This window comes from Mirounga angustirostris, unplaced genomic scaffold (genome assembly GCF_029215605.1).
Source record: "Mirounga angustirostris isolate CCGP_5_RB_7025 unplaced genomic scaffold, mMirAng1.0.hap1 SCAF_6, whole genome shotgun sequence".
Classification (NCBI taxonomy): Eukaryota; Metazoa; Chordata; class Mammalia; order Carnivora; family Phocidae; genus Mirounga; species Mirounga angustirostris.
Genome location: NW_026991714.1, coordinates 115,087,875 through 115,108,447, shown reverse-complemented (window position 1 = coordinate 115,108,447; position 20,573 = coordinate 115,087,875). Strand labels below are relative to the sequence as shown.

General features: G+C 51.9%; 1 protein-coding gene across 1 annotated transcript in view; it reads right to left on the bottom strand.

The window, feature by feature from the left end:
* Positions 1-2,496: 2,496 nt before the first annotated feature.
* The window catches only part of WDFY4 (WDFY family member 4), a 291,643-nt gene continuing 273,566 nt past the window's right edge, over positions 2,497-20,573 (bottom strand). Inside the window, exons 55-62 of the mRNA XM_045878280.3 lie at positions 19,506-19,653; positions 18,250-18,413; positions 17,100-17,258; positions 12,654-12,833; positions 10,543-10,725; positions 8,408-8,492; positions 4,649-4,760; positions 2,497-3,599 (exon numbers count right to left, since the gene is read on the bottom strand). Of these exons, the coding sequence (XP_045734236.1) occupies positions 3,533-3,599; positions 4,649-4,760; positions 8,408-8,492; positions 10,543-10,725; positions 12,654-12,833; positions 17,100-17,258; positions 18,250-18,413; positions 19,506-19,653 (1,098 nt within the window). The 3' untranslated portion in view covers positions 2,497-3,532. The remainder of the gene's footprint in view (positions 3,600-4,648; positions 4,761-8,407; positions 8,493-10,542; positions 10,726-12,653; positions 12,834-17,099; positions 17,259-18,249; positions 18,414-19,505; positions 19,654-20,573) is intronic.

The window sequence follows — 20,573 nt, the reverse complement described above, 5'->3', positions numbered from 1 at the left end:
CCTGTCACTGTCTACTCCAGAATATCTCCGAGTGGGCACTCTGGAACCCTCATCAGCACGGCCTGGGAAACTTGAACATGCAGACTACAGCTTCTGCTCTAGGAGGGACCAGGTCACTGAGAGTTGGACTTGCATTCCAGGACGTTCCTGAAGCAAGGCTATCCTGCGTGAACACCCCTGCTCCAGCCTGAGAAATCTCTGGGCGCGGGAGCGGGCTTCCCGTCATGCTCTCTCAGCCTCTCCCCAGCCCAGGCAGGGAGCATCCCTGGGAACAGGCAGAAGGGTTCTCTGTCCCCAGGACCCTGGCACAGGGCTGGGCTCAGCAAGAGAAGATACTGGTGAGTGACTGAATCTGTGATATATCGAAAGATGCATCATGTCAGGACAGGCAGTCTGTTGTTTGCTTCAGCCCTCCATAAAATAAGCAGATACAACATTAATCTCATGACAGGCCATTAGGTAGACACCAGGATCCAATTTTACAGATAGAGAAGCTGAGGCTGCTGTTGGCAGGAAGTGGGGATGCTGGGGAAAGGGCTCAGGCTGCCGGGGCCCCGGGGAACTGCTCTTATTCATGATCCATCCTCAGATTCCAGTCTCCAGATACCGAGCTACATCCAGACTTCTTGGCAGGGCTCCTGCTCTGGGGTCCCCTCGTCACTGCTAGGTTTGGGGTGTTGGCAGGGGCCTGGATCCACGTGACCCTCGCAGCTCAATCCCTGTCTGCCGGTTCTCCTGGTGAAATACGGAGGCCAGCAGTCACCGGTCTCCTCCTGTCTCTTCTCACCTTCAGTCCCTTTCGCTTCCCCTCGCCCCCTGCCATGGGGGCGCTGCTGCCCGGCCTGCTGTCCCTCAGAGCTCTTCCTCACCCCCGGAGCCATCAGCTCCGAAGGGCTTGCCACCATGGCTCATGCATTCATTTGTGCGGCCACGTACGTCAGCAACACGCGTGGAGCATCTTCTGTGAGCTGGGCTCTGGGCATCTATCTCTGGGGTGGATGGTCCATCTTTGCCCCCTCACTCCCGCTGGCCCTGCCCCACCGCCAGCCCGCGCTGGCCGCAGCCCCTGCAGCTCCTGGACCACAGCCTCTCTTCCTCCCAGCCTCCGCGTGACCCACCTTCTCTCTTTGCCGGCCTGCCCCTTCTGGCTCCGGCCTGGCCTGCCCTGCGGTCTCCTCTTCCTGCAACATCATACTCTCCACCTGCCCACGACTAAGTCATGTCTGTCCTTCCAGGCTTTGCTGTAAGGCCACCTCCTTCAGCCAGGGTCCTGGGCTGAATTTTGTCCCACCAAATTCGTGGGTTGAAGTCCCGATCCCTAGGACCTCAGAATGTGACAGTGTTTGGAGATAACATCTCTAAAGAGGTAATTAAGGTAAAATGTCATGAGGATGGACCTTAATCCAACATGACTGGTATCTTTCTTTATAAGAAGAGGAGGTTAGGACCCAGAGAGACACAGAGGAAGATCCATGTGAGGACGCAGAGAGAGACAGCCACCTACAAGCCAGGGAGAAACACCTCGGAAGAAACCAACCCTGCCGACCGCCACCTTGATCTTGAACTTCCAGGCTCCAGAACTGTGAAAAGTCTTTCCAGCCTGTGGCACTGTCCTGGCAGCCTGAGCAGACTATGACAGCCACAATATCGCCTGGGGCCTACCTTTGGGCACAGTGCATCTCTCTCTTTAGCATTCCACCTCAAAGTCACGTTTGTTTGCACAGACATCTTAGCCCCAAGACTCCAACAGTAAGACCTGATGCCCTCCCCTGCTTTTCCCAGTGATGTGAGGAAGCAAAAGGCAGCATTCAGGATATGTTTGTCAAGTGAATGAGCCCAAGGCAGCCTTTGGGCCATCAGACCTTTCAGCCCCAGGAAAATGCAATGAATGGTGTTTTGAAACAAGACAGCAGGCCCAGCCTTGATATTTATGACCTTGCTTCTTGGCCTTCCTGGGGAGTGGTGCTCTCTGCTCTTCAATTTATGGTCCTTCGGTGCAGCCCCAGACTGATGAGGGGATTGCAAATGGGCTCTTTGCTAAAAGCACACGCAGACAGTGCCGGGGGTGGTGTGATCCTTGGCCCTGGGGTCAGACACAGGCCCTTCTCATCCAGGGAGGGGCGCAATGGACCTCAGAAGCACCTCCTCCTCCATCTTGCCCTTTGCAAAGCCCTCGAAATTTACAGATAGATCACTCTTTCCTATCCATCCCTCACTCACTCTCTTTGGCATAGCTGCATACCACCTCTATGTTCTTAAAATTTATCTTTAAATCGACTCACTGCCCCCAGAGGCCGGATGACCCAGCTCATAAAACACTCCATTTTCTTGCCATCCCCAGGTCTGAGCTATGTTGGGTAGGGACACTCATCAGGGCCTCTCCAGGACTTGCAGAAATATGGAAAGGATTGTTTTCCCTGGAGAGGAAATCTCAGGTAGGGGAGTTGTTAAGGAGCTTCATTACCCTAAATCCCCATGCACCCACCTGGACTTGACTTCATTGAAGAGGCAGTGAATTTCCTCTCAAGGAGCTCTGAAAGGCTGGGGGTAGAGAGAAGACACTGGAATAGAGTGATGCCTTCAGTGCCCAATGACGGGACTGAGAGTGACCCATGCTCTGGAAGGCACTGGAATTCCTCAGAGGGGCTCCACTAACTACCTCACCTGCCATATTCTCTGCTGGAGGGCAGAAGTCACACAGCAGCCCAGATTCTTCCAGGATGAGCTCCAGCTCCGAATCGGCATGTGGACTGGGGCCCTTGACCTTTGTGTAAGGATAGGCTCTGGGAAGAGCCTGCCAAGCCCAAGCCTGTTGTGGGGTACAAAGACAGGGCAGGCATACCATGGTGGGGTGTCTCTCCCCCATCTCCCAGGCTGGCATGGGCAGCCTCATGTCCACGTCCTGTGGCTCAGCCACAGAAGTAGGCCTCCTGAGTGTGGCCCCTCACTCCCCATGAGCCCCTGTCCAGCAGGCAAGCCTGCAAGAGAGCCAGGTTCCACAGAGGGAGATGGGAAGGCCTGAGAAACATTCTTGAGAGTGGGCTGTGCGTCCCTGAGGGCTTCCCGCCTTTCTAGGTATGGGAGGCAAACAACTGAGTGGAAGAGGGTGGTGATTTTATACTCAAAAGCCCTCTTGCATCTGGAAAATAGTTGTTTTAATAAAATAAAGACAATCCAATATTTCCCATTAGTTTCTAGTAAGCGACCCAATTTTTTTTCCCCACGTAATAAGCCCTCCGTAAAGGTGAGTCCTGTGAGTTCGTGGGCAGCTAGTGAGCAAGTCACGGTTTCCAGATCACCGCTCCCAGGCTCCCAGGGTGCTTTCCTTTTTATAGAGTGCGTCCTTGGACAATCCAAGGCCAAAGTCCCACGGGCCGTGGAGTGGTTGAGGGTGTGCGGCTCTGAGGCCAGCAGCCCCTTCCTCGGGGGAGACGCTCCTGAGCCCCGGGCACCGCGTCAGCCCACATTTGCGGGGTGCTGCTGCAGCTCAGGACACACGCTGCTCGGCCAGACTTCCACCGTCTCTTTCTTCCTACCCTTCTGCAGACCAGCAGAATATTCTCCCCTTCTCATCGCCGACCAGGAGTCTGGTCTGGTTTCTTGGGAAGAGAAGGAATAGACAGGAGCGTTAGAGCCAAGTGTGAGTCCCACTTAGCCCAGCCGGCCCTCAGGCAACTGTGACACAGGGGGTTCAGTCCAGGACCCCGTGGGGCCTGCACCTGGCCTCCACCTGAGGCAGGCGGAGGGGCTGGGAGAACTGGAGAATGTTTTGACCCGGGGGGAGGGGGACTTTTGAACTAGGAGGGTTGCGGCCTCCTTCGTGACTACGGAGGGACACTCCAAGATGTCCAGGCTGCAAGTGGCAGGATGAAGCCCAGACTTTTCTCGCCAACATCTCCAGGTGTGCCTGATGTCCCCCCAGCCAAACGAATGGCAAGGTTTCTAGCAGAGAAGTAGGGCTCTGGACCCTCTGTCCCTTTGCCCATGGCCCACCCTAGCCTACCTCACTTCAGCCTGGCTTCTAGAACACTGTGTGGGTCCCACCACCACGGACCCTGAGCCACCCACTCCAGGGCAGTGAGGGAAGAAGGGAAGCAGCTCTCCAAGGTCCATAGCCTCCTGAGGCTACACTTCCTAGTGTGTGGAATGGATTAATGATAGGAAGTACCGCTTACTGCCACGGGGTAGCTGTGAAGAATAAAATGCTCTCTATCAAGGGTAGTGTCTCAGACTCGGCTATTCTACACTGCCTTAGAGCTTTCAAAGGCTTTTTTTTTTTTTTTTTTTTTGTGACATAGGATCATCACTACACCAAATGTTATAATCGGTAGTGAGCCTCAGGAAAAAGGTCTCTCTATAGCATGAAACTACAAAGCCATATACTTTTACCCTTTAGATTTCTTCATGAATTCATGGATATTTGAGAGCGAGCGAGCAAGAACATGTGCGTGTTAAAAAAACGTCCCAGGGCCCGACATGGGCACCTTGTTTGCCTCTTGTGCGTGGTGGGCCCTCCCAGGTCCCTGTAGTAGTGAGACCACCTTCCAGGGCCAGGCAGCCTGAGCCTAGAGCTGTAGGGGGGGGGCCTTTCCTAGGGGTGCCCCTGGCGCCCCCTGCTGGAGGCCTGAAGAAGCCAGGCCTTGGTTACCTGGACACGGCCAGAGCTGTCACCGCAGGGCTGGTCTTGCTGGGCTTCCCGGTCAAAGCAAGGCTGACATCCAGCTCTCGGCACAGGGCAAGATTCTTCTGCCACCTGTGACCTGTGCGGATGGTGCAAGGGAATCGTTCGAAACCCCGAGTGGGCTCACACACATGCACATGTATGTCCACATGCAGGGCCACAAACACATACACACGTATTTATATTTGTGGTCAGCAACTTGTTAAATTGAGGGGGAAAATATATTTAATCTTGGCCTGTGCTGTTGCAGAAAGGGCCGTCCCAATTTAATTTGCAGCCTGTGATAGTTCCATGTGCTGACGTGCTGCGGTATCCATTGTGTACCAAATTGGATTTGTGTATTATTGCTTTCTAAATTGCATGCCTAGTTCAGCAAAATTGTTCATCAGTGTTTACTGGCTTTATGCTTAATAAGATGCCCCACAATACCTTGCTGCCAGGATGTAATGCAGCCCGTAATTGCCTAGTAAAAACAAATTACATAAAGTCGGCATTATCAACTTATCTAAATCCTCTCACGCCACAACCAATAATTAAATGCTGAGAACGTTTTTTCAAAAAATATAACTCAATGATTGTTACTTCACTCATTTTAATGACTGCATTTGGGGACAGACACTAATTCCTTCAGCATGGAAGGGTGAGATGGAGACACATGGGCAGGGTACATCCCCGCGAGGTCCCTCAGCAGCCGGGCGGGAAGATGCCGCTGCCCCAGCTGGGCCCAGGAAATGCATGCGCATTTTGTGTCTGTGCAAAAGTCCAAACAACAAGCCTTCCCCAAGCACTTTTTATGTACCAGGTTGAGTCCAAATCTACGGGGCGATTCCTAAAACGAATTGTGCTCAACGGGGTTGGTCCTTGCTTCAAATGACAAATAAATGAATTCCAAGCAGAAATTAGATTACATCTGTACACAAATGCAGCATCCTTAATATCTTCAAAGATCTCCTCTCTTTCCCCTTACGACATCTGAGGGATGCAGCGATATACACGCCAACAGGACACGTGTGCAAATATCTATGTGTCGTGCCCAATACTGTCGCTTTCCAGCAAAACCGTTTCGAGCAGTATTTTGAGAACAGCAAGACCTCCACTGGCTTGGGTTTGCAAGCCTTCACATGGACTTGCTAGCTCCATACTGTGGCCCAGACTGGTTTTCATGAATGTGTCTGCGCCCTCATGTCATTTCACCTGAATCCTCCCTTGAACTGTGATCACAACCCTGGCACGTAATTCTATTTGACAGTGGTGACCTCAGGCAGGTCAGGGCAAACGGCAGGGGAAGGATGTGGACCTGGGCCTGAGGGGGCTCTTGCCAGCCTGAAACTGTCTTTGAGCTCCCTAATGTCATCAGCCGGTATATGGGGGGGGGGGGGGAAGGCTCTTTCAAGCCTGTGAAAATTATAAGGATGACCTGCATTTTGTTGAGTAGATTCTTGTCTATGTCCTATTATTTTTCTGTCATCACGTTAGGATGTACAGGAGCATCCCCATCTCACGGGGAGGGGGGGAACTGAGGGACAGAGAAGCTGTTGGGGACAGAGCCAGGTCTAGAGCCTTGTCTCCTGCTTTTTATCTCATTTTCCATTGCTCTGGACCCCACTCCCAATGAGCACAGTCTCAGCACAACTGCTGATTCCGAGTAGAACCCCATGAATACGCTGGCACTTCCAGATTCAGCAGAATGTCTCTGACGTGCCCTTTGTTCATCTGTCTTTCCATCCACGCAGCGTTCTTGTTCAGACATCCATTTATCTACCTTTACTTCATTGCACCACCATGGCTCCAGAAGTGGGCAGTACCGCCCATGCCGGAACTGGCATGCTCTCGGGCAGGTGCACCACAGACAGGGACACCTGGGCAGGCTAGAGAACAAGGATCCTGTGCTAGCTCTCTTCCAAGACCGTGGCAGTCGGGGAGGAAGTCTGGGCCCTGCTCTCCAAAGAAGTGCTGTCAGTTTCTTAGAATACACAAGCCCCACACATCTTTCTTTTTACTCTGAGATGGGCTGATGCCCTGTAGTCCCAAAGACCCTTGAGACACTAGGAATAATGAAGTGAATGTGGTTGTAGATCCTTGTGAGGTCACTGCTCTGGGTCAGCCCAGATTATTGACAAGTGTTTCCGGATGGCCCTACTTTGAAGGAAGGGATTCCCTGTGCAGAGCCTGGGACCTAGTAAGGGCTCATCAGATGTCTGTGTATACTTCTGTGAAGAAAGAACCATAAATGGATGGCTAAATGACTCAAGGAGGTGTGGAGTACATTCTAGAAAGGAACTAACTGAAAATGGCTACTCTTTTCAGAAGGCAGCCCTCAGCACTCTGGGAAATTCTCTCCCATGAAAGATCATGGGTCCTGGGATGCAGAGCAAACCAGAGAGACTCATGATGACAGGAGAATCCACACTTCATGGTAACACGTTTCCTGTTGTCACAGACACCAGGAAAGATGTCTCAGTCCTGGGCCAAAATCTTCGACGAAGATAGAGCTGAGAAAGGTTTGCTGCACTGGAGGAGGTGACGGTGGGGCCATTGGGACAGCTGTGGTATAAGAGAAGGAGGTGATGGCTTTGATGGTGACCTTTGGGTCTATGGTCGGGGGTGGTGCTGTCGATAGTGATGCATGGCAGCATCTGTGGTCGAGGTTAGTCTGGCAGTGTGACGTGAGTCCGAGGTTGGTTGTGTCTGCTCTCGTGGCAGAAGTGAAAACTACAGTAGTCATATAACTTTGGGCAAGTTACTAAGCCTCTCTCTGCTTCAACTTCCTTATCCTACACAGGGGTGTCAGAGTAAAATCGACCTCACACGGTTGCCGTGACAAACAAGAGAACTCACGGCAAGTGCGCACCATGGAAGCCGCTCCTGGCCAGCCCTCTCCCTCCGGGTTCCGAAATGGTGGCCATGCCCGTTGTGGTACCAGCGGCCATGATGGCAGAAGAAAGAGCAGATTTCCCTCCCTTAGGCCCATCTGCCACAACCCAAAGAGGGCTTCGGAATAGTTGTTCCCTTACTTTAGTGCACACCACACTTACCTGGGGACCTGTTGGGTATGGAAATCTAACAAGCCCCAATCATTTGCTGGGGTTTAAGGTAGGAACAGGATCCAAATCTACATTTTTAATAAGGCTCCTGGGCGATGCTGATGCAGAGGACCCCCAGACCCACTTTGAGGAGCTTGCCATGGAGTTGGGTGGGTTGAACCAGGATCCATAGGGAAGGCTAGGGCACTATGGAACCACTTCTTCTCCCCAGGCATATGGCAAGGCCCCTCCGTGGCCCCTCCTTGCTCCTGTCTGTAGCCTGGCTGTCTAGGCAAGTAGGTATTTGGACCCAGGCCCTAGACTGGGAAGTTTGGCATTGAAGAGTCATCCAGGCAGATGGAGAACATTAAACCAAGTTCTGCAAGGCGTGTCCCCCCCGCCCCATTCTGAAGCTCAGGAGGTCCTGACAACCACCATCACCACTGTTCACATGTCCAGGGAGCATCCCAGAGCTCACTGGTCCCTGCAAGATGGGGCCAGGATGCAACAGGACTTCTCCATGATGCTTCACATCTGCTAGGAGCTTGCAATAAACTATGCTCTGTCCCCCCAACTTGGCAACATCCAGAGAGACTCGACGGCTTCCCTGGGCTCTGTATGCCTGAATGGCACTATAGGAGGGGAGAGGAGAGGGACGACTGAGCAAGGCAAGCGTGCCCCGCACCCTAAGCAGGGCAGGTACCTCTAGGGCTTGGAGGTGGGGCTGAGGTCTCCTCTGGTGCTGCCAGCCCAGGAACAGACGTCTTCATGTCCTCAGTCCTCCAAATCTGTCCAGAAAAGAGAAAAGGCCATGGCTGGGGAAATGATCCTGTCTGTAGGCTCGGGCCCATCCCATTCCCTCACGTCCAAGGGACTCTGAGGGAAGGTGTGGGAGCCTGGTCCCCTTTCACCTCCACTATTAGTGTATTCTCTGGGAAGGATTACTTGGGCTTCGGCCAAGCACAGTTCAACTTGGATGGGTTCACTTTGCACTCCTGTGACAGGGCATCTGCCCTCAACCTCAGCTCTGGGGGTGACACTCAGCAGCTAGTTTATTGTCATTTTACCTAGCTAATGCCTTCTCATCCTGCTGCCGCCATCCCTGGAGGCCTCCCTCCCCACTCAGCAGCTAGGGTTCCCCATCCTCTGTGTCTGGCTCTTGGTCCCAAGCCCTCTTGTGAGCGTCCTCTGGCTGACCACATATGGCTTCTCACTTGCTGAGTCTGGAAGTTCCGTAGCCAAAGGACAAGGACCAGCCTCCCCTTAATGCTTCTGTGAGCTCCACACCGGGCCTAGCACAGTGCTGGGCCATCCCAGGAGCTCAATTATCTTCCTGGATGAATGAGTGCTGAGGGTTTGAAAGACTCCCACTCATGACTTGGGGGTCTGTGAAAGAAATGCACCTGCTACTCAGACAGCCCGGGCTCCTCTGACTGACCCACAGCGTGGGCCGCACCCCACCAAGCCCAGGCCTCGCTGACCTCCTCATGTTCTGGCTAGCCCAGGATGCCTGGCTCTCTGCAGAGACCATGTGCCCCTCAGAGCCCACAGATAAAGGCTTCTTGAAGGGACTTCCTCAGTCTTATCTCTTGCTGTCATACAGCAAGCTTTCATAAATATTTGTAGAATTCAATGGGCATTTTCTTGAATACCTTGTGGCATATTTGACATTTCCTTTCATAAACTGTGGAATTCAATTGACAGTTTCTTGAGTTAGCCTCTGAATGATTCCTTCTTTACTTATTCCTTCATCTTTCCTGTCAGTCTCAGAAAAATTACCTTGTTATTCACCTCAGTGTTTGTTTCCTTCTCTTCCTGGTTTCTTGCTGAGGGAGGATGCTCTCCCTCACCACGGCCTTCCTAAGAGGATCCATGGCACTCTTTGATTATCCTGGTCATAGCATGCATTGCATACATGTATTTTCTTTTTCTCTTCTCTTCCAGGATATGAGCATCTTAAGGGCCTATTACCATTAAGTTCTGTGTCCCCTATGGCTTGTATGAAAAGTTTGGCCCAGAGCCAGAGTTAGGTGTTTGGATAGATGAATAGATGAACAAACATGTGGGTGGATAGATGGGTTCATTGATAAATGGATGGGTATATGGAAGGATAGATCACTGGATGGGAGGATAGGAACAAAGGAATGAAGGGAGGGAGGGAGAGAGGGAGGGAAGAAGGAAAGGAGGAAGAAAGGAAGGAAGGAAGGAAGGAAGGAAGGAAGGAAGGAAGGAAGGAAGGAAGGAAGGAAGGAAAGAAGGAAAGAAGGAAGGAAGAAAGGAAGAAAGGAGGGTAGAGGGATAAATAGTTGGGTAGGTAGGTAGATGTATTACTGGAAGGATGGATGAATAGATGGACATGTAGATGGATGAATGGATGGGTAGATGGAAAGATAGACAGACGGAAGGATGCATGGATGATGAATAGGTATAGAGATAAACAGCTGGATAGATTAGTGGGTGGATAGATGGGTGGATGGATGGATGGACAAGTGTGTGAATGGATGGCTCAAATATTTCTTTTCAGCACTGGGCTATGTTCTTGTGCATTTGACCATTTGGCTTTCACACCTTGTGACAATAAGTGTTTATTTCATTACATGAGTGTATGTATATATAAAATTATACATATATAATTTCATTCATTCATTTATTTATTTATTTATTTACTTTTTGCCTGGAGGGAGACTTGCCTTTGCCCTCACTTGCTGTGGAGATCTGGTCTGGTCTGCCACCTGGCTTGAAATGCAGCCTATAGATTTAGACTCTTGGAAGAAGTGAGCAGAACAGAGAAAAACACTTTCTTGTACCATGCCTTCATTTTGCCCAAGACACACCTACCCGAACCATGCCGTCTTGACTCCCAGTGATGATGACATTGTTTGTGTCCCATGCTGGCCCCTCCAACACGCAGCAGCAGGTTATGGCTCCTTCAGGGCCCCAGGCAGTGGTGATGCTGGCCAGGGGTTGTCCATTGACATTCCATAGAGACAAGTGGGCTCCCGCACAGGAGACAATGGTGCCCTGCAGCACGAGAGCCGGCTTTACGCCATGCTGGGGTCACTGCCTGCCCATCCGCCACTTGCTCAGACAGAGTTTGTACACCCAATCACCCTTAACCTGCTATCTTCTGAAGACTATCCAAGGTAATCCAAGACCTTCTAAGACACCTACTTCTTCCCAGATGACTCATAGGTCTGCTGTGTTTTCACACACTGCAAATTCCTGGCTATTTTCCTATTGCAATAATGTGTTTGGATACTGCTTTCCCTGACACAAGCTGACTGGCTCACCCTTTGGACTCCTCCCGCAACCCTCTCCCTGACCATATACTGACTGGCATAGAAGACCCAGCTTGGAGACTGCCCCTGGCTCTAGACATGGGACCTATAACTGGCTGGCTGGCCCTCTACCCATGAAGAAAATCTGGATATCACCTGGTGGAGGGCAAGGACAGAGGTTTGAATGATTGTATATGACTAATAAAATTGGACAATATCCCTCTGAAGGGAATTTCTGAGGAAAAATGTCCCCATTGAATCTCCTATAATGGTTATGTCCAGAGTTTTCTTCTCAAGTCCTTGTCTATGTTATAGCCAATGGTGTAGTGGTCACTGTCACCGAGGTCTCATAAAACCAGCTGGAGCCATGTTTTTGAGCCTTGCCCTAACCACAAAAGGGATGTAGGCAACTCAGTGCCCCTCCATAGCCCCCTGGACTTGGCTCCGTCATGTCCTTTCCTGAACTCTTTGGTATAGAGTCTGCTTGAGGCCAAGGACCATGTTGATATATCTCTGCCCAGTACCCAGCACTGGGCCCAGCAGGCACTCAGTTGGTGAACTCGGTTGGTTTCAGGACAAGTTGAAGTCAACAAGTTGTTGTCCTGATGTAAGTCTTCTCTGAGGACTGAGGACATTATTCTATATGGGTTTTATGCTCTCTCAGATCAGGGCTTTTTTCTTTCCTAATGCCACCAATTCATTCGTTCACCCACCATCCATCCATCTATCCAACTATCCATCCACTCTCTATCTGCCCATTTACCTATCCACCCACTAATTCATCCAAATATCCATCCACCCACATACCTATTCATCCATCCATCCATCTATCCACCTATCTGCCTGCCACTCATCTGCCTATTCATCCTTCAATCTCCCCATCCATCCATCTACCCATTTATCCATCTATCATCCATCCATCCATCCATCCATCCATCCATCCATCCATCCATCCTCTATCTGCCCATATAACATTCATCCTTGATTCAGGCCTACCTGGAGACCACTTTTGACTAAAGTTGGTGCCAGGAGCCTTCTTGATCATCTCCCCCTCCTTCTATTAACCCCTTGCCCATTCTATCCATGTGCTGGACTCCTGGGGCTTTCTGTGAGCAGATGCAGAGGCTTTGAATCCTCAGGGAACCCTGTGCCCTATGATGGAAATTCTAGCCTGGGAGAACCTCCATATTGAGATTTAGATATATATTTCTCTAACTCTCTCTCTTCTCTCTGTCTCTGTCTCTGTCTCTCACACACACACATGTTCCTGACAGGCTCATCTATGGTAGCCAGCACCGAGGGACAAGCAGAAGCACTTCCTGCCATGGAGACCAGAAGCACCTGCTGAGTTAACACTCATTTGCAGTCAGTGAGCTGAATTAGTCAGTCAAGCCCAGCAGATTTCTTACCAAAGCCAACTTCATGCTTGTGCCAGAACAGACACTTCCCACCACCCCGAGGGAGAGAAATAAAAAAGGAAAAAATAAAATCTAGACCCAGATGCTGCCCATGTTGATGGCTCCACTCTGTCTGGGTAAAGAATACTCCATACTATCGGGAGCCTCTTCACATTCTTGGGTGGTCAGCCTCTCTTTGCCCCTGGGTTTTCTCTTGGGGCACTGCACCGTGCTGCCAGGCAGGCTCCCAGACATTGAGAAGGCAGGGCCTTACTGAGACGTCACTGATGGCGAGAGCAGAGATGCCTTCTCGGTGGGTAGGCAGGCGGGCCACGTGGGTGAGGTGATCCAGGTCCCACAGGATGCAGGTGCAGTCTTGGGAGCCACTCACCAGGAGGCTGAAGGTGACCGATGCTGCCAGGCATGTGACAGCCTGTGTGTGTCCATACAAGGCCTGGAGACAAGAGGCAGACCCACAGCTTATGAGAGGGACTCTCAGTCCAGCTACTTGGGGAGATATCCTGTCCTCCTTTTCACTGTTGGGTCCCAGAGGAGAAAAGAGAGATTCAGGGTGATTCTGTGATCCCAAAGTCTGTGGTATGTGCGCACGTGTGTTTGTGTGTGTGTGTGTGTGTGCACGCGTGTGTCCTCTCAGCTGGCCTCTCAGCTCAGTTCCATCCATTTCTGGGAGTTGGGGCCCAGCCAGGGTGGATCTGCAGTCCTTTTGTCAACCGAAACAGAGACCAGTAGCGCCCTCTTGCTGTGTGCTCAACTGCACTTGTCTTCCATCTAGTCATAGGCAAGGACACTGATCTGCAAAGTGTGGCGTTCCAACCAGGTGCATAAGCATCATCGGGGAACGGGTTAGAAATACAAATTCTTGGGCCCTGTCCAAGACCTACTGAATCAGAAACTCTGGGGCTGGGGATCCAAAACATGGGTTTTCACAAGGCCTCCAGGAAACGTTCGTGCTGCTCAAGTTTAAGCATTACGCCGAGGGAGCCTCGGAAACTAATATGCCTCTGCCCACTAAAACGGGAAGAGGGCAGGGAAGTCAGGTCATAGTGAAAAAAACATACGACTTTTCGTGTGTGATGGGTCTGGGTTCATAGCCTGTCTGGCCACGTGGCAGCAGGTGACTCAGGGCCCTGGTCCTGGCCCTCCGGTTGGCCTGCGCTGGGTCTGGCCTGGTTCGTAGATGCCCGCGTATCCAAATAGGGCCAGAGCCCTCGCTCCCCTGGACGTGTGCCAGAGGGGCTGGGGTGACCTGACACCCCCAGGCCCACTGCTGCTGGCAACAGTATGGCTTCAACATCGCAACTGTCCCAGAAGCTTCCAGGTAAGCCTGGAAGGATCTGAGAACTCCTGTGTATGCCCCTGCTGGCGTCCTTTGGAATCTGCCAGAGAAGTGTGGAGGCAGCATTCTGAAACGTGATTACGCTGGCTGGTTGCCTAGTGGTAAATCTCCACCCTCAGGACAGAGGACTGCTCACTCATTTGGGTCAATGAGGCTGAGCATCATTTTTCAAAGCTGTCACTTTGCCCGGTCACCACAATTAAAAGTTCCGCCAGGGATTCCTGTTTGTTTCTAATAGGTCTTAATGTGGCACCAACCAGATGGTGCCGGCAAGGTTCTGGACGTGGCCCACAGAAGACGGTTTGGGTCATCTTAGGAGACTGGAAACTATCTAAATGAAGAGAAAAACAGAGGCTTTGACCGGAGCTCTGATGACTAAGTTCTGACCTCAGGGGCCACGGTGATTCCAAAGCGTGTAAGCCGGGGGACCCTGCAGTCAGGGCTGGGGATTCAGAAGGAGCTCTGAGCCCAAGTGCCTACGTGTGTGCTGTCCATTAATGGGGCCAAGTCTGCTGCTTTCCGAGAGGAGGCCCTGGAGAGTGAGGGGGACCAGCCGGCATGCAGGCAGTGCCCATCCACCGTGAGGCACTCAGCCACCCGCTTCGGGAAAGGCTGGGGAAATCAGCGAAAGAGGACAGCAGATTTAAATGTGTTCTCTACTGGCTCTTTTGTTTTCTCAGAATACGGTAGTCCCCCCTTATCCATGGGGGATATGCTCCAAGACCCTCAGCAGATGCCTAAAACTGTGGACAGTACCCAACCCTATGTCTACTGTGTTTTTTTTTCCTATACATACATACCTATGAAAAAAATTAACTTATGAATTAGGCACAGTAACGGATTAATAGCAATAACTAATAATAAAGAATAGTTCTAACAATATACTGTAATAAAAGTTATGTGAATGTGACCTCTCTCTCTCTCTCTCTCAATATCTTATTGGACACTGTACTCACCTTTCCTGTGATGTGATGATGTGAGTTAATGAGATGACATGAGGGGTATGACAGGCACCGTGACACAGTGTTACCAGTACCGACCTTCTGACAATGAGCCAGAAGGAGCATCTGCTTCCAGGGCGGGGTTGACCGCAGGTAACTGCGACCATGGGAAGTGAAACCAGAACAATGGGGGGGGAGGGGACTACTGCAGTACCTGTCTATATGGCCAGTTAAAATAACTGCATGATGTCATCATACCTAACTAAAGTAGCAAAAAATAAATAAAATAAAAACCTCTGGAAATAACTGCTCATGCTGGACACCTGTTGTGAGATGGGCACTCTGAGTCGTCGGTGACACGGTAAAGCTATGGATAAAGCATCACATCCCTGCTTGGTAATTCTACTTCTTGAAATTTATTTTAAGGAAACAATTAATCAGAAGCAAACAGCAATCTATATAAGTTGTTTTCTGCAGCACTATTTAAAACAGTTAAAATTTGGAAGTAATGTAATTGCCTAGTTTTAGAAGAAATGGTTTATTAAACTGTGGCGCACTGACATAATAAAACAATTGAAATGTAATTTTATGGAAATGGAATAATGCGGAACAAATGAAATGTAAATTATAGAGACTGTGGAAAAGCAGAAACAATTTGATAGGCTGGGCGAAAATAGAATAAACATACCTACACAATGATCAGAATGGTATAAATATGTGTATCTGGGCATGGCAGTATGCAACAAAACTTTTATAGGGATTGGAAAGAATTATTCAACTTTGAAGTGAATTTGACATTTGTCTTTAATGTTGTCATATCTTTCAAAAATAAAACCCTCAAAAAAACTGTTTATGAAACTACTTAATGATGATTTTGTCAACAAGTGGGGGGCAGATCACTGAGCAGCTGGTGGTCTGGGGGAGCCCCAAGGCCATGTCAGCTACCATAGGTAAATGAGAAAGTGTGCTATTTGGCCTAGGAAATAAGAGCGTGTGGGATTCTGCATCCTTTCCCTCTTGATTTATAACTAGGAGAGGATGATGAATGGCATTTTTATGCTGTCAATACTGGGGCTTTTACAGTTCATCTTCATTTCTAAAAGGGACCTCAGAGCAGCTGGGGCAGCCCACTTCCCCGACTCCCCAAGGCCAGCTCTGCAGTCAGGCTGGATCTCTGGCTATCCCCAGAGTGGTGCCTGGGAGAGGGGAAGGCTCCACAGAGTAATGCACTGTCTCTTCACTTAAGTCTGGCATTAGAACCCAGCCTCCTGACTACAGTTCATGGAAAGGAGCAGGGAAACCCAGAACGATGTGAAAATGTGAAAAGGCAGGGCGCTCCGAGGCTGGCTTTGGAGGACCGCCTTGGAGAGTCTGGTGAAGGCAGCCCGCGCGTGGCCCACACTGCTGCCCCAGCCCGGCAGGTGCCACTGCTCCTCAGGATTCACCCGCCCCCTCAGCACTGACTTCCTTCACCTCATGTTCATGAGAGTCCACCGTGCACTGCCCATGCGCTGGCGGGTGGCTTGAAAAGCACCCAGAGGAACCCAGGATCAGTTCCGGTGAAACATGTTCAGTTTAGGAAATCTGGCCCATGGTGAGTTTTGTATGATTCGTTTGGGTTTTCGTTATCTTGGGTCTCTACGGCTAACTATAAAGCGGATGTAAACACAAGTTGCACTGCAGAGTTGAGGAGACCTAGTGGTACTGTCAGGCAAGTTCAAGGGTGCAAAGGCAGGAAGCGTGGGCTTAGAGTTAGGCCGACCTAGATTAAAATGCAAATTCGCTCTTTCTGAGCTTCGGTCTCTCCTGTGCAAGTGGGAATGATAGTGCCTGCTTTACAAGAGGAAATGAATGCACGAGTCGTAGTAAACAGTAAGGACACTGTGCTTGTTCTCAGAGCAGCGGTGGCTCCTGAGACGGGACCAGAATGAGGCCATTGCCCCCTGCTTTTGCTCTATTCCTGCACAACCACTTCTGTTCTGAAACAGCCTTTCCATTTCTGCCTCTAGCACCAGTCACTTAACTTCCTTGCACGGGCTTTTTTTTCAGCAGTAAAGTAAGGACGATAACAGTACGTATTTGACAGGGCTGTGGAGAAGGCAAAATGTTCGGCATAAAATGTCCCTGGCACATGGTCAAAAACGGGCTCTAGCACAAGGAAACTGGTTTCATTGGCTCTGCGGCGCAAGCAGCGTCTCTCACGGAGGCGTGGGTCTCCACGGAGGCGCCTGCCCCGCGGGCTTGACAAATCCACCGTGGCCATGAAACCGTGGCCCTCTCATGGCACAGAGCCGTGGGCTGCCCCCAGTGCCTCACTGTGTTCTCTGCTCCTGAGGGAGGCAGGGCTTTCGGGGCTCAGGGAGTTGGGCCACACTAGGGTGCTGCACCCGCCCCAGGCACCGTCCCCACCGAGGCACCATACCTGCTTGAGGTGCAGGCTTCTTGGGCGGCCTTTGGCTATGCTGAGCTCCCACACACACACCACAGCGCTGGTCCCAGAGGTGATGATCACTGTGGGGGCTGGGCACACGGTACACAGACAGCGGCCCCAGGCAGCCAGGTTCTCGAACGTCATTAGGATCTAGAGGAGACAAGCGGGATGAGCCCTGGTGCCCCGGCCAGCACAGGGCTGAGGGCCAGGACAGGGTGACACAGGGACAAAGGCAGGTCTGGATACTGCTGGCTTGCCTGTGGGCCATGGGAACGGGGGGACATTCACTTGTTCGGGAGGCTGGCTCTGGTGACAAAATCCAGACAGTCCAAGCCTGTCCCCAGGGAGCTCACACTCTAAGGAGTGGGGAGAGACAAGCAAGCAGGAAGTCATGGGGACATTGTGAAAATCCCTTGGGAGCATAGTGAGCCTCAGGAGGCCAACGACAGCCTGAGGAGGTCAGAGACCGCTTTCAGGAGGGGCTGATATCTGGGACTGGTTTCAGGCTGCCTCATGAAGTGGTAGGGAAGCCTGGGGGTGGAGAGGCAGAGCTTGGTGGGCAGGGAGTTCACGCCATGTGATCAGTGGGTGGGAATTAGGGTGGGAGGGGAGGGGGGCTAGGCAAGGAGCCTGGGAGGCTGCCAGGGCCCCAGCAAGAAGTGAGGTCACTGGATGGCCTGAGTCAAGGATGGAGTCATGGTTAGTCAAGACTAACCAGATGGTTGGCTTCTGGCACTGGCTGAATGCTTAGTGATTGTCCTCTGACTCTGAGCCATGACCAGGGCCAGAGGAACGCTGACTTCCCACCCAGGCTGAGTGAGAGTCTGAGTGGCCTCCACGTAGCCGAGTGACCAGCTGGTGGCAGAGACTGCTCTAAGGTGACGGCGTGCACCGAGAACTTGCAAGCTCCACTCCTCCGAACACAGGTTGGAGGCTTGGCCCACAAGGGCCCTGAGCCCAGCCGTATAAACCTCTCCCTCCCAGGCAGGGGGCACGGCCACGTGGAGGCAGTGGGGTGTGGTCAGCTGTGCCTGCTTTGGGCCAGCCCATCCCCTGACTGCCTCTGCCCCAACAGACAGAGGCCGAGGCCCCATGCCTGCCCTGCTCCCTGAGCCAGCCCCTGCGTCCCACGCCCACCCACCTTGTCAGAGCCATAGTTCCCCAGGCAGCAGCTGAAGTCATCAAAGCCCCAGCTGAAGGTCCTGTTCCAGAGAGGAGGCAGCAGCACCTTGTTCTTCTCCACGGCCAGGATGCTCTTCTCGGTAGAGACGATGTGGCCAATGGCTCCTTTGGGCGATTCGGAGCCTAGAGAGAAAAGGTACATATCTACCCTGCAGTTAGTATGGTGGAGCTTACACGCCAAAGGACAACACCCCCTATCACTGGGCCCAGACAGGAGCCACGGGAGGTGACCCAGACTTGGCAAAGCACCAGCCTGGGCAGGGGCCACTTGCTCGCCAAGGCACCGCACCCGAGGGCCTCACTCCAGGGGCCGTGTCAGACCCTGGTCCCGAGCTGGGCCCTCCCCTGCCTTCGCACATACATGAAGCTCGCATGTGGCCACACAGGTCTTCAGTGTCTCTGAGGGCTGATGCCAGGGGAGGAGCGGCTGAGGCTGTCCGGGCAGCCACAGGAGCCTTGGTGGGGCTCTGCCCTTCCTGCCCCTCCTGGGCACCTTATCTAGCAGGGTGGGGTATACCAAAGACACCATTCTTGGATTTGAAGGGAAAAAAAGGACACATCACAAAACCCCAACAAATCCCACCCTATAGTCCTTATACAACTCCAGAATGTTGCCCCATGCAGTGGGATTTCCCCAAAGCTGTGCAGCCCGCAGGTGGCAGACATCAGACTTTACACACACCGTGTCTCCAGGAAGCAGCCGGGCTGGAACTCCCACTGGGCTGTCTGCCCAGGACAGATGCTCTTGGCTAAGGCCCGCAGGCCCACCTGGGTGCTCGGGAGCAACAGTGACCGTGGGTACCACCGAGGGGAGGCTGTACTTCCCTCGGGAAATCTGGGACTTCCTCACTTGGCTTTGGAGGTGAGGAGGTGTGTGTGTGTATAGGAAAGAGAGAGAAAGAGAAAGAGAGAGAAAGAGAAAGAGAGAGAAAGAGAGGTGTGTGTGTGCGCGCACGTGCGCGCACACATATATGAAAGAAAGAGGAATGTGTGTCTTAGATAGACAGGTCAGTCTGTCAGGATCTAACAGAGGTGGTTCTGGACATTTCCAGAGCAGAGGCCTCCCCAGATTCCTTCTGTGACTAGAGATACCGCCATCTAAAACCAGACCCCAAGACCCTGAAGGGTCTGTACCCCCGAACCTCTAAAGGAGCAATAGTCGCTGAAGGGACAACTCTGGGACAGGGCGCCAAACAAAGCAGACCAAGTAGGCACCTTTGACTGTGACCTGGGAGGGCTTCAGCGCATGCAGGTTGTAGAAGAAGGGCTGTGGGTGGCTGGGCAGGCTCCCAGGCAGGACAGCATCCTTTCCAGGTGAAGTCTTGCCCACGGTGGTCCTGGCTGGGTGGGGTTTTGTAAAGAGCTGGAGAGACAGAGGACAAACGCAGACCACACAAGTCATTAGGGATGGATGGCCTGAGGCGGCGGTGTCCCCACGCAAGTCACAGCAGCACCTTTGCTCTGAGTGCTGCCTGGGCTGGGCTTGCTCCTGACTGAGATGAGCATAAACAGAACTGTCTGGTTCAACCCTCAGATGTTGCAGATAAGGGGCTTGGGGCTCAGAGAGGGGCAGCTACTTTCTCCAGCTCATGGTGCGGGACTAGCAGAAATAGCCCTCCTGGCTGCCAAACTGTCATCTTTTCCATGCTGCCTGGGACAGGATGACCTCATCGAGGAGCCCTGGTCCCTGGCAGAGCTGCATCTCATATCATGGAGTCAGAATGACCCTCTTTTCACTCTAGATCACATGTCTCTCTTCATTTGCTTGAGCTCTTTCTCGTATTTTTTTTTTTTTTCCCTTTCCCTTACAAACTCTCTGCAGGCACATCCATCTGGGCATCAACACAGAATTCTTTAATAGCATCCCTTCAAACGTTCCAAAGAGCACAGGCAAACCCCATTAGTGGCCTTTTTTATTTTCATTTTTCTTAGATCTCTGCTGTCAAGTCGTCCCTAATGCCAAACTCTTTGCATAACCAGGCAAAACATGAAGTGCAAGGCCATGCTGCTAGCAGAATCTTGCTGCTGCCACAAAGGGCAGCTGAGGCCAGCTCTCCACCCTCCCCTCCCCAACAAGGCTGTTTTTTCCAGCCATCGGGCCCATGCTCCTCGATGGAAACATCCACTGGGTGCCACAATGGAGGGGGGAGATCTGGCCCCAGCTGGACCCAGGGGCAGAGGCAATGCTCAGCAGGCAGCTGGGGGTGGCGGGAGGGGGTTCTCACAGCAGTCTAGGCTCAGTGACAGCCCTTGATCAGATACTGGTCTACCTAGTAAAGCTGG